Raw genomic sequence first — 18260 nt, 5'->3', positions numbered from 1 at the left:
AGGTAAGCTACCATTGGTCTTCTGACAATGTGTCAGAAAGAAGATCCTGGATCACTGAGCCATGAAAAAATGGGTAATGTATGCAGTGTGGATATGCTGGACAAAGGGAAGATCATGTCCCGACCAGGATGGAGAAGGACAGCATGAGACTTCATCATGCTACTCAGAAGGGCATATGACTGGGGATAAGGTTGTAGCTCAGTGGTGGAGAACTTGCCTAGTATACATGAAGCCCTGGGTTCAATCCTCAGCACCACATAAAAATGGATAAATAAAATACAGATATTATGTCCATCTATAACTTAAAAAAATTTTAAAAAGGGCATGCAAGTTAAAATTTATAAATTATTTCCAGAATTTTCCATTTAACATTTTTAGACCACAATTGCCTACAGGTAAATGAAACCACAGAACATAAAACTGCAAATAATGAAGGAATACTATATAGTAAGGGAATCTGCCAAAGTTCCATTGATCACTGGTACACTCATCTACATGCTGTATGGACCAACACAAATGGAACCACAAGACACTAGTTTTCAAATATTTTTATTTTGAATACATATACTTAATGTCAGATGAACCAGTATCTTTGGGGGTCCTTTAGTCACACGACCATTCTATAATTTTAAAATGAAACCTTTACTTACAGAGATAAATAACTACTATCAAAATTTTATATTGGCTTTTAAGTAAACCTTTAATTTTTAATACATCATTTTATAATGAGACATCATTAACATTTCAATATAATTTCAATATAATACTGAGTAATTATCTTTGGAATTTATCTTTTCCATTTTTTTCCTTACTAAATGAGATTAAAATCTCTTAGTAAAAGATTTACACTTTAATTAACACTAGTGTTTATAACGGTAAAGACACTACACTTTAGAAATAAATATTAGTTAAGAGAAAATTTAGATTAAATCACTAAATAAAGAAACATATTTTAAATGCTCATAAAATTATTTAGAATTATAAACAAATAGGTAGGCATAGTTAACTTAGGACTGAAAAAAGTAAAAAAGACAATTTTGATATCTCTTACCTGAGATTCTAAATCAAAGTATTAAGAATGATAAACCATAAAAATGGTACAATTTTAAAGCTTAGAAGTATACAGAATATCAATAAAGACCATAAAAGTACTTGATATTTAATTACGTCTCAACCTTTATTACTTAATAAACAGTTCTGTATACGGCTTTCAATTACTTTTTATTAACTGCTTCCAAAAACCGTAACAGGTGCAGGAATAGATTAATAATATCCATGTAGAGGCTGATGGCAGCTAATACATACTCTTCAGGTGACAGTTTATGCATCAGTGAGTGTGTGTCATAGATGATGAATCCACAGAAAAGAAGGGCTCCTACAGCAGCCAAGACCAACTCCACTGTCTCACTATAAAAAAAAATCTATAGGCAAGAGATTAAAGAAATATATTTGAGAATGGTAGTAACAGTACTTTAGTTACTTTTCCTAATGATCTATTGTTAATACATATTATGTTATACAATTTCAAATACAAATGTTAAAAGCAGAAAGAGGCAAGGCAAGTCGAGCTTGCTTCTGTATGATGGAAAGATGGATGTATGAATGAATATCTGTTCATTCTTCCTTTCAATTAAATTACCGACTATGAATAGCAGCATTCTAAATACAAGTTATTTTAATATGTATTTCTTTTTCAGAATTAAATGTGCTACTTGGAGGTTGTCAGTTATTAAGTGAGAGCCTTTTTCTATGTAATTTAACTCATTTACCCATTCATAATATAACATAAGGCCTTGATTATTAAATGAGATTATTCCATAATCATTCTATATACAAATGTTCCAGATAATTACAACTAAGTGTCATCTAAGAGTAACTCCTCCAATTTTTTGAGGTTATTTCTATTGTCATTGCCGGAATTATGTTTCAGGTTAACTATTCAAAAAACAACTTACCTTCAAGAATCCTGCCAAGCATAAAATCCACAAAACAGCAAAAAGCCTATAAAAAGAAAGTTTTAATAATTTAGAGTTCCTTGAAAAAAAAACCAAAAACTGTAAACCCATTCCACATTTTTTTCTTTATTTATTTTTGGTACCAGGGATTGAACCTGGGGTGCTCAACCACTGAGCCACATCCCCAGCCCTTTGTTATATTTTATTTTTATTTTATATTTTATTTATTATATTTTATTTTGAGACAGGGTCTTGCTAAGTTGCTTAGGGCCTTGTTAAGTTACTGAGGCTAGCTTTGAACTCTAGCTCCTCCTGTCTCATCCTCCCAAGCAGCTGGGATTACAGGTGTGTGCCATGATGCCTGGCTCCATTCCACATTTTCTGAAATTCATACAGATATGTGAAAAGAAATTAAAGCATAGGAATTCATAAATAACAAATGAAAATAATACCCATTTTATTTTTTAAAAACTGTTATTGAAAGTATAGCTATCCAACAATTTTATGATATACAAAACTAGTTAAGAGTATTATTTTTCAAGTTTTCAATTTTAGCACAAGGAAAATATTGACATAGGCAGGAACCATTAGAAGTATTTTCATTGAGATTTATAAAAAGTTTTAGTTTATTCATATACACAAATAATAATAAAGATAATTGCATTTTAAAACCAAATAATAATAGCAAGTTATTCTGTGAACATGCATACATATTAAAGTTCACAATGTACTTTTTATTTTATTTTTATGTATTAGGGAACATAACTTATGCAGACAAATCTGCCACTTCTATAATTTTATGAGTTATCATTCACATTATATACATAAAATATGTGACAAAGAACATCTAAGAAGTCTATCTTTTGGTATCAATATGTTGCTTCAGGCATAAGAAATTACACAAGCCTCCCTCCTTAAATAAAACCAGGAAAAATATAAGAAACAAGAGATTTCACACAATGAACAACAACCAGCACAGGACAATCATTCCATAGGAATAAAAATTAGGGAAACAGAAATTTATAATTGTCCCAGCTAGAGAATTTTTAGGTCACAATGTCAGGTCAGGAACCCTATGGAACCTTTTAGTCTTCTCGAGTTGAAGAGACAAGAAATTAGAGGTTTGGGTGGTCAAGGTGGCTAGAATATGCCAAAAAAAAACAGGGACCAAAGAGCTGTACCGAAAGAAAGAGTAATCTCTGGTGATATGTATTGTAAGGTTCCACTAGAATCTTTAGCTGGATACTGATCAATACATGCATGTGAAGACTGGACCAAAGCTGTGGAAAAATGCACCAAAGAGAGGCAGGAAGAACAATCCTTCGAGCTCACATAGGGGTAGGATAGTTTGTATTCATATCAAGCAGGGTACAAAGATCTCCTAAATCATAGGGGATTGAATACTCCTCAGAAATGTACTATGTTGGAAATGGGCCAAATTATTTCTAAAACTAAAAGCTGTTTTCTGTCTAACAGAGTCTCAGGAGATTCAGACAGTTTCCAAGGAATTTAACTTTGTTCTACATCCTGCAAGACAAAATATTTAAGGTGATACAAAAAAAGTTGCCACATGTAGTTCTAAGATTCAATTCCTTTTGTGACAAGATTCTATAGGATAATAAGTGACGATAAATAAATAAAAATGATGTTGCAAAACCCATTATAGTTCTAAGTCAATATATAAAGCACTGTTACCATTATCTGCTGCTACCATATATTCACACATTTCAAATATACTTCTTTAGTCCCTACTAACTCCCATAAACAGGTAGGGATGAATAGCCTATACACCTTTTTGAATAAAATCTTTTTGCTCAATCTTTGTATCCCCTTTTGGCACTTAGCCTCCACAACCATTTTTTTTAAGTTTTTTAAAAATGTATTTCTTGGGCTGGGGTGGTGGCTTAGCAGTAGAGCGCTCGCCTAGCACATGCGAGACGCTGGGTTCGATCCTCAGCACCACATAAAAATAAATATAAGGTACTGTGTCCAACTACAACTAAAAAAAATTAAAAAAAAAATATATATATATATATATATATATATATATATATATATATATATATATATATAATATATATATATATATATATATCTTAGCTGGGTGCAGTGGTACATGCCTATAATACCAGCAGCTCATGAGGCTGAGGCAGGAGGATCCTGAGTTCAAAGCTAGCCTCAGCAAAAGTGAGACCCTAAACAACTCAATGAGACCCTGTCTCTAAATAAAATACAAAATAGGGCTGGGGATGTGGCTCAGTGGTCACGTGCCTCTGAGTTAAATCCATGGTACCAAAAATAAATAAATAAATAAAATATTTCTTAGTTGTAGATGGACAAAATACCTTTATTTTTTCTTTATTTTTATTTATTTATTTATTTATTTTTATGTGGTGCTGAGGATTAAAACAAGTGCCTCATCTGCGCCAGGCAAGCACTCCACCACTGAGCCACAACTGCAGCCCCCCTCCACAACCATTTTGATTTTGATACTTCACAAAAATTAGTGCCATTAAATTTTGTCTAAAATGCAATAAAATGCCACTCCAAAAATATGGTCAATATTATGATTTTTCTAGATAATTATTACATAGCAATATCCCATAGTGGATGGCAATAAAAGCACGTCAGTAGAGAATCAGGCTATCCTCAAGCCATAGTAAAGTGTTCAAGTGTTTTAAATATGACACTATTGAACTTGCATTTTGGAATTATCACCTAGTTACTTTATGAAAAATAGACTAGAAATTGGTAAGACTGGAGATAGCAAGGATGGTTACAGTAACACCGGTAAGAAACAACTTTGAAAGGGTTCTTTTCCCAGTATTATAGCAAACAAGGCTATTTAGACCAATTATGACACCATCCTCCATCTCCTCAAAAACTACTGAAGTGATGAATTAAAAAGAAACCAAAAAAAAAAAAGAAAAACTTCTTACAAGTATCAAATAACTGACAAAATGGAAGGGAATTATCAAGCCACAATCTAGATAAAAGTAGAAATCCAAAGAAGTAATCATGGTACCACAGCTGGATTTACCTAAAGTGAATAACCTTAATGTCAGGGCAACCATGTATCAATCACCTCCCCATCCCCACGGAGAGACTATAAGGAAAGTTATCAATGCATAAAGCAAGGAAAAGGCAGAGGGATCATTCCTAAGTAATTGATATCCAAGCTATCCCTTTACAGATTTCTAGTTCAAATTCACAACACCTGAATGGTTGGGAAAATATTGTGAACCATGAATTTAGTTTTAAGTGGACTCAATCTAGTAATTTTCTAGATGCCAGGTAGCAGGAAACCCAAAATATTATGGAAAAAATGCACCAGCAGTGTAGGGCTTAAAGAAATTCAACATAAATTTTTTAAAATATATTTTTTTAGATGTTGATGAACCTTTATTTTATTCATTTATTTATATGTGGTGCTGAGAATCAAACCCAGTGCCTCCCACATGTTATGCAAGCACTCTACCACTCAGTCACATCCCCAGCCCTCAACATAATTTTTTAAGGACAATTACCTAGTAAAAACCTAACACACAAGAAAATAAAATAGGGGAGGGGAGGAGGATAGTAGGGGATAGGAAAGGTAGCAGAATACAACAGTCACTAATATGGCATTATGTAAAAATGTGGATGTGTAACCGATGTGATTCTGCAATTTGTATTTGGGGTAAAAATGGGAGTTCATAACCCACTTGAATCAAATGTATGAAAGATGATATGTCATGAGCTTTGTAATGTTTTGAACAATCAATAAAAAAAAAAGAAAAGAAAATATAAAAATGATCAGAAATAGCAGCCAGCTGTACACAGACTTCATAAGTGTTTGGTCTTAGACTGATACATGATAATTTTAACATCGGTTGTATCAATAAAGATGCATTTATTATGAAAAAGCTGAAATACAAGGGAAATTGTTTACTAGGAATTCAGGAGAGATACTAGAATGAATTGGAGGGAGAGGTGCAGTTGGGAGATGGGGATGGAAAGAGAACACAGAGCAAAGCTTTCTTCATGTATACCACAAAATATAAATGAAACATCTTCCCAAAAGAAGGAAAAGAAAATACTGTCTCTCCCTAAACCAAACTTGATTCTAATAAAACTACTTAGGCAAATTGCATGACTATACTTAATCCCAACAAGGATTTCTGATAATCTGGTCTACCAGGAAACAAAAGGGAAGAGGAAAGAAAGTTTTGCAAGACTAGACTTTTGTAAATATTTAGTATTGTTAATAGGAGAAAGAACAGAAAATGGTTGAGTGACTGTGTGGGAACAGGCCACTGTGAGCTGAGAAGTGTCTATACTTCTTACCAGATGAGGGCAACACACTACTATTATTCTAATATAAAGAATCATTACATATATTTATCTGTTTCAGGAAAGATACAAGTTAATCTAGATAGATCAAAAAGGTTTTAAAGTTCTTGGAGACAACTGTTCTGCCTTTGCCAAAGATGTGGATGGTCTTGGTAACATTTATGCCAAAACAAAGACTGAAATAATTTTAGTAAATTCCACACTATTCATACAGCACATAAGTATAGCTTCTCTGGAAAACTGATCTACGTTTTTTTTTTTTTTTTTTTAATTCACTTCCTTTCACTATAAAAGGGAAGAAAATGACTCAAAGCCACTTTCCATTTCCTTGAATGCTCTGGGAAAGTAGGGCCTAGTCCTAGTACTTTATTTACTTAAATTTTAAGGCACAGAAAACTAACAGTATAACACTCTCTCAAAACCACCTATAATATTAAAGACATCTATCTATTATATCCCAAAATATATAACTCACCCTGCTCCAAATTTGCTGAAATCTCTCTTAGATTGTAGAGTATATATGGTTAAACCGAGAAATACTGTAGTAGTCAGTACAAAAGCTTGCAGAATTATATATACATCGTAGAAAGTAACTGTAAAATTAAGAAATTGATTAAAATGTACATAAACATCCTCAATATAAAACTGTTATATTTAAAATAATATTTCATGTTATTTAACAGAAATGTTTCATTTCTCCTATACTACTCACCAATAAAAAAGACTCCTTATTCAGAGATGGACTAGCTAACATTACGTAACATTAATAGATAACAACACTAAAAGTAAGTTATTTTAATATTTCCTTTATGTTGAGAAGCTTCAATTCTACTTATTTTGGTATTTCTTAGCATTTTAATATTCTAATTCTTTTTCAAAAGGTAAACCAAAAATATAAATTCAACAAAAATGATATTAAAAATAGTAATGTCAAAATAGGAAGAGAGAAATATATAAACCATAAAGATTAACAATTTGCCATTATTGAGAGTAATAGTTAATGCCGAACTTTTTTGGTACCCAATGCTAACCATTTAAAAATAATCAGAATTGTTATTAACTCACTGAAATATTTTACTTGAAGCATTACACAGAGTACATTTGTGTAATGAAACAAATTTGACATTTGGCCTCTGAATTCACTTAATACAAAATATAGAAACAGAAATTACTGCTGTTTCTTGTAGTATCACTTAGTGAATAAAACATGAAGGTACAGCAGTAGACGTGGTTCAATGCAGGCAATTCTTAGGAAGCTAAACTCGTGATGAAAAGCACACAGCTCAAAACAAATGTTCTCAATTCTTCTGAATTTCTTTTAAATTAGGGAAAAGATCAGCCATGGTTGTCTTATTTTTTTTTTTATAAATATGTAAACAGAAATGAAATATTGTTCTTCATTCCTTTAGTTTTCCTTAAACTTTTCCACTTCCTCTAAGCTCTGCTGAACTATGTAAAGTATAAACATTTGATTTTTGCTTATATCTTAGGCAATATTTATCTTATGCCATATTTTTAAAATACAACATTCCATGCTATTAAACTTTAACCCCAAGTTTTTTTTACCTGAAAGATTTATCCACATTATAAAAGGTTACTATAACAAAAAGAAGCACAATTATGACTTACCCACAACTGCCACAGTCAGAGCTTCCAACAGTGTCTAAGAAAAAGAAAGTGAAATTAAAAAATGCATGTAAAATATATACCACTTCATGTATATTTTCTAATTTCTAGTAGGTCAATGGGATTCTGTGTGCATGATCTCATTTTTGCTTCAGAGCAGTCTGGTGAAGTATGTGAGACAGTTATCAAGCCCACCATAATGAAAATTATATGAGAATATTTAAACTCTAAATATGGTTCCATGACCCTCTAAGCCCTAATCAAATTTTTCATATCTGTAATAGCGGAAATAATACAGGAAATTCTGTTTTTCTTACTAAGATAATGAAATATAAATGATACTGCAAATCATATGTTTTATAAAAACCTCAGTATCTAACAAATACAAACATAAAGATAAAATATTTAGGTAGTACTTCGGTGTGTAAGTCTTAAAACTGTCTCTCTCTTCCCTAGTAACATAATTTTTACATGGACACCTGGCTGTTCAGATTTAACATTACATTTTCAGTCTCCCTTGTTGCTAGGCCTGGTTATATAACTATACTGTAGCCAATTTAAGGTGAGTAGAGAAGGATACATTTTCCAGATTGTGCTCTAAAAGAACATAACTTGCTCTTCTCTCTTTTTCTTTTTCCTTCCTTCTTTCCTTCTTTTTTTTTCTTTTCTTTTGTAACTGACACTATGTGGATATGGTGGTGAGCTGTCTTATACCATGCAATATGTTAGGAATGCATAAACTGGAACAGGAACCTGGGAGTTGTTAAATAGTCAAAATACTCATTCAAATTTTTATATAAAAGAGAAACAAACTAAGTTGTTATTATTTTTAACTTGTTATTTTTAACTTTTTAAAAACATTTTTAGTTGTAAATGGACACAATACTTTTATTTTATTTATGGTGCTAAGGATGGAACCCAGTGCCCCAGGCATGTGAGGCAAGCTGAGCCACAACCCCAGTCCTAACCTGTTATTCTGACATTGTTTAAGCCATGTAACAAGAAGCTGAATCCATATTTAAATAAAAATTGGAGGATATTGAGCCTTGTCCTCTAGCCTCTCTTTCCGCTTAATTATATTTATATTATTTTTACTTTGTCTTACATTCTTACTCTAGATAGACTTGTTATCAACCATCGGGTCAACCACATTGCAAAGGCAAAGCCCAAAGTAACAGGAGTGGCTGTATAATCATACTTATGGTAGAAGGATTCCCTGTACTTCATCCTACCTGAAATCAACAAATTATCAGAATCAGAGCAAAAATGGTATTTAAAATTGTACACAGATACAGAGGCAATGAAGCTGCTGCCATATTTTAATGTTGTTGGTATTGCCAGGGAAATGGTGGCAAAGATGATAAAAACATTTTTTTCCTAGGCAATATAACTGTATTACATTCTTGATATTTGTGACGTGATTTTAGGAAAGAAATCCCACACCATATTCAAATATATGAAGGAGATAGAATAATATAAATAGTAGTAGTAAAGATAAAACTAGAAAGATATAATGTCACCCCAAAATAACACCCTCCTTTAAAACACACACACACACACACACAGATTTTATAGGACAGGGTAAGATTTGCTTCTTTCTTATTTTGGTGCAACAAGACAGAAACAAAATTGAACAAACAAAAGACCAAAAATCTAGTAGACAGAGGTCACTGAATAATCTGAAGAGATGTATTTTACATATTTCCTTATCAGTGAAACCACTTCTAGTTATGGGCATGTCAAACAGGTTTGGCAATAAGTGAACATTTTTCTTATAAGCATTTGGCTGATGATTTTCAAGTGAGGCCTCTCCACTGGGCAAAAACTTGCCTATGACTTCTTTCTTCATAGAAATCAGTCCTTGTTAAAAGAAACTGTGAAAAGGAAATCCATATGATCCCATTTTTTGGTGCCTCTTTCATCTGTCCTAGCACATAGCTAACTGGGCCAGAAGCTAGAATCTGGCCCATGGACTAGCAATCCAGAATTGTCTAACAATCTACAATGGGACCTGTACCAAAACTAACTATGCCCATCAGGTTCTTTCTCACTCAGGAAACCAAATTCTAGATAATGAAGCAATGGCAGCAGGAGCTAAAGCTGAAAGGTAACTGAACTATGTGTGGGCCAACGATGGTCATGTTAAAATGAAAGACAAAAAAAGAAAACAATGTTTAAGGACAGTTGTGAGAGAGCTGTGACAGGACAAGGGGAAAGGGACCACAAACTGGTACCACTGAATTCCCTACAATAGCATAATTTCTAGAACCTTTCTCTAGTTCCTCTTGTTAAGATCTGATGGGTTTGGATTGGTTCTTAGACTCTTATATTCTTAAAATAAACTCATAGTATCTGAGATAACTTGCGTTTGAACTGATAACCTTACAAACAAAAGAGCTTAAAATTTAAATGAATAACCTCTCTTATAATTGAAATTTCCAAAGTCATGAGCTTTTTCTTCTTATATTAACCCAAATTCATTATCAGAAATCACAACTTTCTTTAGTTCGAAGCACTTTAATCTGATCCATAGCTTTTTCACTATTACTTGAGACATGTCCTCAAGTCTCTTTTTCTCCTTAATTACATTACCTCTACTTTGTCTTAAAAAGTAGACTCACTCTACCTAGATTTTATCCACTTGATAGACCACATCACAAAGGCAAAGTGAGAATTAATAGCAGTGGCTGTTATTTACTACAAATATTCTTATTTTTAGTTTTGGAATGTTTTGAAGTAAATTTTCAAGTTAGAAACCAAAATCATACTGGCGATGAGAAGAAACAAAATAATGTAAAAATATGTTGAGTTTTACCAATCTTACTCAAACTCAAGAGATTTTATAGGCAGTATGGCCATAGCATTACGAATATCCCAGATCTGTCTACAGGTGACAAATGGGGTTTTAATTTCTACCTCTATTTCAACAAACACGACTTGAAGTTAGGTTCTCCTATCTATGAATTTTAAACAAGTTGGTAAAGCACATCATTTGACGACAATGGTCTTTTAAAAGAATAGAGCAACAATAAAAAGTGACACTGGGGACTGGGACTTTGACTCAGTGGTACAGCGCTCGCCTGGCATGCGTGAGTCACTGAGTTTGATCCTCAGCACCACATAAAAATAAAATAAAGGTACTGGATCTACCTACAACTAAAAAAAAAAAAAAAAAGAAAAAGTGATACTGATCAGCTAAAAATAAAGAATTTGATTTAATTTCTATAAAATTAAGGTTCTAATAATAAATACTCCCCCAATCATAAAATATAAAGGTAGAAAGTATCACAGGGATTCTGTTAATATTTTCATTTTATATTTGAGACAAATGAGGTACAGAAAGGTTAAATGCCTTGCCACATGTCACATTAACAGCTAGTTACAAAGCTAGGTCATTTTTTTTTTAATATTTATTTTTAGTTGAAGTTGGACACAATACCTTTATTTTATTTATTTATTTTTACGTGACACTGAGGATCGAATCCAGGGCCTCAAATGTGCTAGGCAAGCACTCTACTACTAAGTCACAACCCCAGCCCCTGATTTGGTATTTTTTCCATCTTATCCTAGCTAAAAACAACAGCAACAACAACAACAAAAAAAAAAAAAACCCACAAATTTTGACAGTGACAAGTGTTTAAAATTCTAAAATCCTACAAAATTACAAGTGATTTCTTATACTACCCTAATTAAAATAAAACTCCATTTTGTTCTGTCATCGTTATGTCTGTTTTTGCATCCAATTAAGTAAATATTTTGAAAACCCTTATTGTTAAAGAAGCAAACATCACCAAAGTACTCACAAATCCAAAAAGCAGGTACAGGTTAAGAGGATGTTTATGTCTGTTTAAGGTCAATGCAAAAATCAAACCCAGAGATCCAAGGGCAAACACCAAAATCAAGGCAGGACTGAAAGACATAATATTACAAAAAGTTTCAAGTTTAAAAAGACCATAAATAGTGTTAGCCAATTTAATAAAATTTATCTGTATATTTTGTCAAAAACAAAACTAATTTTATAGGCGTTTACAGAAAAGAATTGAATTGTGTTTGTATATATCCTTTTGATCATATGTAATGTCTGAAAATGATTTATCCTATTACTTTACCTTTCATGTACAAATGTCCGTATAGACTCAAAAGATAAGAACACTGTAGAGGTCACCGTAGTTAAGAGAACTTGCAGAGAAAGTATGGTGTAGACTTTTCTGAGGAAAGCTAAAAGAGAAAAATATTACACGTGATTATTTTCTTAAGGATTTATAGAGAACTATAAGACCAAATTTCTTTAGAAAAATTGTTTTTACATGCATTCTTTCTTAAATCTTAGAGTTATCACTAGTAAAAAAGGAAAAGCCTCCAAAGTAATTAAAAACCCAAAGGGTATATATAATCCTCCCCAAAAATATGAGCTTAAAAAATTAAATTAACTGGCCAGATTGTGTTTTCATCAAAACAAAAGGAAAATGCCAAATGCCTATTTGTACACAATAGCATACAAAAAAGCAAATGATTAAAAACAGAACAGTTTGACAAAATGGCTATTTGTTAGCTAATTCTCATCCACTCCTAGTACTTGTGGACCAGTTCTTAGTTACTCTAAAGTAATGGTCTATGTTACTGTTGAATATAATCTGAGAATGCCTAAAAAATGGTTTAAAAAACATGTACTACAAAGCTGAAATACAATACCAATCCTCCTCAAACTCCTCCAAAAAATTGAGGAGAAAACACTTCAAACTCATTCTGTGAGACCAGCATTACTCTGATATCAAAGCCAAAGGTACTACAAGAAAACTATAAAGCAATATGCTTGATAAATATTAATGCAAAAATCCTCAACACAACACTAGCAAACAGGATTCATGAGTACATTAAATGGACTATATGTCATGACCAAATGGGATTTATTCCTGAGATGTTCAATATATGAAAATCTACTGATGTGGTTACAGAATGATGGGGTGGAAGGGAAACATGATCAACTTAATTTATGCAGAAAAAACATATGGCAAAAGTTCTACATCCTTTCATGTTGTAAGTACTCAATAAACTAAGTCTTGAAAAACTACCTTTTCACAATAAAGGCCACAGATGAAAAGCCCACGCTAACATCACACATGGTGAAAAACTGCATGTTCTTCCTCTAAGACAGGAATAAGTTAAGGGTGCCTATTTTTGCCACTTCTATTCAACATAGCACTGAAAGTCCCAACCAAAGCAACTGGTCAAGGAAAATAAATAAAGGCATCCAAAATGGAAAGAAAGAAGTACAATTATGTCTGTTCACATTAATATGAATGTGATCTTACATAAATAAAACTGTAAAAATTTCATAACAAATGAATTAAGCAAGTCGTGAGAGAGAATGTTAACTTGCAGAAGTCATTTGCAACTCTCTACACTCACAGGAGAAAGCTGAAAAGGATATTAAGAAAACAATTCTATTTGGAATTGCATTAACAAGAATAAAACATTTAGAGAAAAACCTAACCAAGAAGACAAACATGAAAACTATAAAACATTCCTGAAAGAAATTACAAAAGACAAAAAATAGAAAGATATCCTATGTTCACAGAAGACTTAATATTAAGATATACTATCCAAAACGGTCTAGAGATTTTATGCAATTCCTATCAAAAATTTCCACAGCGTTGTTTGCAGAAACACAAAATTCATCCTAAAATTCACATGGAATCTCAAGGAATCACAAATAGCAAAAAAATATTTAAGGGTTGGGGTTGTAGCTCAGTGGTAGAGCACTTGTTTCACATGTGTAAGGCACTGGGTTTGATCCTTAGCACCACATAAAAATAAAGATATTGTATCCATCTATAACTAAAAAATTTTTTAAAAATAATATTTAAAAAGAACAAACTTTCTCACACTTCTTGATTTCAAAACTCATTACAAAGCTACAGTAATCAAAAGAGCGTGGCATTGGCATACAGACAGACACATAGACCAATGGAATAAAACCTTGTACATATCAAAAAAATCACTCCATGGAAAAAAGATAAAAGTCTCTTTAATAAATGATGCTGGGAAAATTGGATATACACATGCAAAAAGAATGAAGTTGAACCCTTACTTAACACCACATACAAAAATTACCTAAAGATGGATCAAAGACCTAAATGAAATACCTAACACAATTAAAGTCTTAGAAGAAAACAAGGAAAAAATGTCATGCATTGGGCTTGGCAATATGGTTTCTTAACATGACACCAAAGAATACAGGTAACAAAAGGAAACTTAGATTAAAGGACTAGATTAAAAAAAAATCTGTATATCAAAGGGCATAATCAATGGAGTTGAAAGGCAACTCACTGAATGGGTTGCAAATCATATATTTGATAAGGGGTTAATATCTAGACTATGTAAAGAAATTCTAGAATTTAACAACAGAAAACAAATAATCTGATTCAAAAATGGACAACATCTAGTAAATAAGAAGACTAGTTATGACTGGGAAAAATAATTGTGAAAGAGGTATCTGATAAAGGGATATTATTCAAACTAAACAAGAACTCTTAAAACCCAACAATAAGAAAACAACCTTACTAAAATATGGATAAAAGACTTGAATAGACACCTCACTAAAGAAAACAGGTAGCAAATAAACATATAAAAAGATGCTCAATATCATGTTACTAGAGAATTTCAAATTAAAGCAATGAGCTACAACTACACCCCTATTAGAATAGCCAAAATCCAAAATACTGACAACATCAAATTATGGTGAAGATGAAGAATAAGAACGATCATTCATTGCTAACGGGAATGCAAATTGTGGAATATAATTTGGTGCTTTCTTACAAAACTAAATATACTTTGATTCATGTGACCCAGCAATTGTACACCTTGGTATTTACCCACATGAGCTGAAAACATGTTCACACAAGAACCTGCACATGAATTTTACAAAACAGCTTTATTTATAACTGCTTCAAAACTTAGAACCAGTCAAGATGTCCTTCAGAAGGTGAATCAATAAACTGGTATATCTAAACAATGGAATATTCTTCAGAATAAAAAGGAAATGAGGGCTGAGGTTATAGTTCAGTTGGTAGAGCGCTTGCCTAGCATGTGTGAGGTACTGGGTTCAATCCTCAGCATCACATAAAAATAAAATATAGGTATAGTGTCTATCTACCATAATATATATATATTTAAAAGTAAATGAGCTATTGAGTATGAAAGGTCATGTAGAACCATCTTAAATGGGTATTATAGTAGTAAGTAAAAGAAGACAATCTGATAAAATTACACATTGTATGATTTCAACTATGCTTCCAAAGGATTCTGGAATGTCTTAGCATTATGGAAAAGGCAAAATTATGGAGACATGAAAAGATGAGTGGTTGCCAGAGGTTAGCAGGAGGGAGAGATAAGCAGGCAGAGCACAGAGAATTTTTTAAGGCAGTGAAAACTATCCTGTATGATACTATAATGGCAAACAGATGTCATCATACATTTGTCAGAATCCATAAAACATATAACATCAAGAGCAAACCCTAGAATGAACTATGGACTTTGGCTGATTCTATATCAACTAGATTCATTGACTGTAGCAAATATACCTCCCTGGTGTAGGATGTTGATTCAGGCAAGAGACTTTGTAGGGGAGCAAGGGATATGTAACAAATCTATACCTTCTGCTCAATTTTGCTATGAACCTAAAATTGCTTTAATAAAACCTATTTTCTAAAAACTTAGTCAAAGGACTTGAATAAAATTTCTCCAAGGAATATAGACAAATGGCCCACAAGCATACTTTAAAAATGTTCAATATCACTATCATTGGGGAAATACAAATCAAAATGAAAATGAGTTATCACTCTACAATCATTTGGATGACAATTTTCAATTAAAAAAACATAGAAAATAATATGTATTGGCAAGGATGTGAAGAAATCTGAACCCTTGTATGTTGTTGGTGAGAATGTAAAATGGTATGGCAGTTCCTTAAAAAATTAAAAATACATTTACCATATAATCCAACAATTATATTTCTGGGTGTATATTCAAAATAAAACAGGGTCTCAAGAGATAATTGCACATCTATATTCATAACAGCCTTCACAATGGCAAGAGATAGAATTAATGCAAATACTTCCATCAATGGATGGATAAATAAAATTTGTTATATACATACAATGTAATATTATTCAGCCTAAAAAGTAAGGAAATTCTGACATGTGTTCAACATGGATGCACCTTAAAGATATGCTAATTGAAATAATTCAGTTAACAAAAAGACAATGTGTTTGTGATTCCATTCATGAGGTATTTATTTAGGGGGGGATTAAACTCAAGGGCACTCAACCACTGAGCCACATTCCCTGCCCTTTTTTTTTTTTTGTATTTTATTTAGAGACAGGGTCTCACTGAGTTGCTTAGTGCCTGGCTTTTGCTGAGGCTGGCTTTGAACTTGTGATCCTCCTGCTTCAGCCTCCTGAGCTGCTGGGATTACAGGCAGTTGGCCAGGGTGCCTGGCCATATGAGGTATTCAGGGTAGTTAAATTTTATATACAGGAAGTATAATGATGGTGATGGTGATGGTGGTGGTGGTAAGTTCTGGAGATTGGAAGTACAACAATGTGAAAATACTTAATACTATTGAAATGTACACTTAAAAATGGTTAAGATGGTAATTTGGTAATTTTTTTGTTATATTTGTTTTGCCACAATTTAGAAAACAAATTTAATGCTGAGCTCATTTATTAAAATAATTTCAAAACTCAATCCCTGAAATATCAATGCTAAGCATCCAGATTTTTTATAATGTATCAGAGCTATCTTCATAATTCCTTTTCCAGAACCAGAGCCAGCTGCCCAGACAGGCTGAAAATCTGGGCCAGCTTCTAAGATCAAGAGGATGAACTAGGGCGGACAATGAATTCCACTTACATGTCACTGAGCACTTTAAATTCGAAATAATGTCGGCCCACAGGATTCTGTATAACAATCTAAACCTAACATGGGCCTTTAGACTGAGTTAGGAAGTTTCTATTTCCAGCATCTGCCCCAGTAATAGTCAAACATGTTGAATTCTAGGCCTTGAAAAAAGAAAATAGAGCAACAGATAAGGTCTGGACCTGAAGGAGCTTGCAGTCCAGCAAAGCAGACAGACAAGAAAATAAAGACTTTCAACGTGTTTACGCCCCTTAAAGCAAACACATCAAGTAAGTGGCTCCATATGGGTGGACGTCATAAGGCTCACATAGTTAACTGATTTTTATCAAAGTGACCCTTTGTTTCTCTTAATTTAAAGATGCCAAATTGAGGCTGCTGCGGTTTTCGGGCGCCCGCTGCTGCTCCGCGGGCTCCGGCTCTGCTCGGGAGCTCAGCACCCAGCGCCTCCGGGCGACGCTGGGGAACTGAATCCCGGGAGCCCCAGCTCCCAGGGGAGACGCCGGCCTCTGCGGGCCGGCGGGACAGCACCTACCCATTCGGATGTGCACGCTGGCGGAGGCCACGCAGCTGCCATAGTTGAAGTCATCCTCGATTGAGGAGCAAGGGTAGCGGGGGTCAGGGTCGCCCATGGCGACAACAAAACCCCTTCACTCCTGGGCGGACCGAGCCAGGGAGACAACAGTGACCACAACGGCCTTCAACCTGCTTCCGGGATGAAGCGATCAGCCAGAACTAGTCGAGCTGCCTCGGTGGGACGAGCCCCGAGCTGGTCGATGACCTCACCTTAAAGATTTCAGTTAGTCTGAAAAAAGGAGACTGCTGCAGGTTCGGATAAGAGAGAAAACGGATAGCACTTCCACCGTCATTTACAGGGAAACTTTTCTCAGTTTTTTCTCAACAAATTTTTAGATTCTCTCTCCAGGAAAGTTGCTAAAAGTGTTAAAAGAGTATAAATACCCATTTCATTCGTTCACTTCAATAATCATACCAGAGAGCTTTTAATTGTATCATTATTAATAATAATCCAACATTTATTGGGCACTTTCTATTAACCATACTTTCTGAGTGAAAAAATGCTTATTCCTGAAAGGCAACAAGAGCCAACTAGAGAACAGTGATGTGGGTAGGTCCTCAAGGAACCATTTGCAAAGACTGAGAGGACAAAGCTTAGTCAGTGTAGGGGACAGATGGCAAAGACTGAGACTGGATAAAGTTCAGATCCCTGACTGCCAGTGTACATACAGCACATTGGAATAGGTCATAATCAAAAGCAGGGAAAGGAGGATAGTGTACTACGAGAGAAGATGGTGGCAAATACAGTGGATCAAAATATTCATGATTTTATTGTCATTTCTGTACAAACATGAGGTGTAGACATGCCCAGAATAATACCATCCCAAGTTCCCTTTGATAGGGGACAGACAAATG

At 33.6% G+C, this 18260-nt stretch overlaps 1 protein-coding gene across 1 annotated transcript; it reads right to left on the bottom strand.

Annotated features, from left to right (window-relative positions):
• Positions 1–533: 533 nt before the first annotated feature.
• Positions 534–17545, bottom strand: Tmbim4 (transmembrane BAX inhibitor motif containing 4). Its single transcript, XM_027928446.2, has 7 exons — positions 17365–17545; positions 12023–12131; positions 11717–11822; positions 7917–7950; positions 6763–6880; positions 1956–2001; positions 534–1421 (listed from the first exon to the last, which is right to left on the bottom strand). Exons 1-7 carry the CDS (start codon positions 17459–17461, stop codon positions 1215–1217), a joined length of 717 nt encoding a protein of 238 aa, XP_027784247.1. The 5' UTR covers positions 17462–17545; the 3' UTR covers positions 534–1214.
• Between the last annotated feature and the right edge of the window lie 715 nt (positions 17546–18260).

The sequence above is a fragment of the Marmota flaviventris genome, chromosome 3, assembly GCF_047511675.1.
Source record: "Marmota flaviventris isolate mMarFla1 chromosome 3, mMarFla1.hap1, whole genome shotgun sequence".
Lineage (NCBI taxonomy): Eukaryota > Metazoa > Chordata > Mammalia > Rodentia > Sciuridae > Marmota > Marmota flaviventris.
This window is presented reverse-complemented; position numbering and strand designations above follow the sequence as displayed.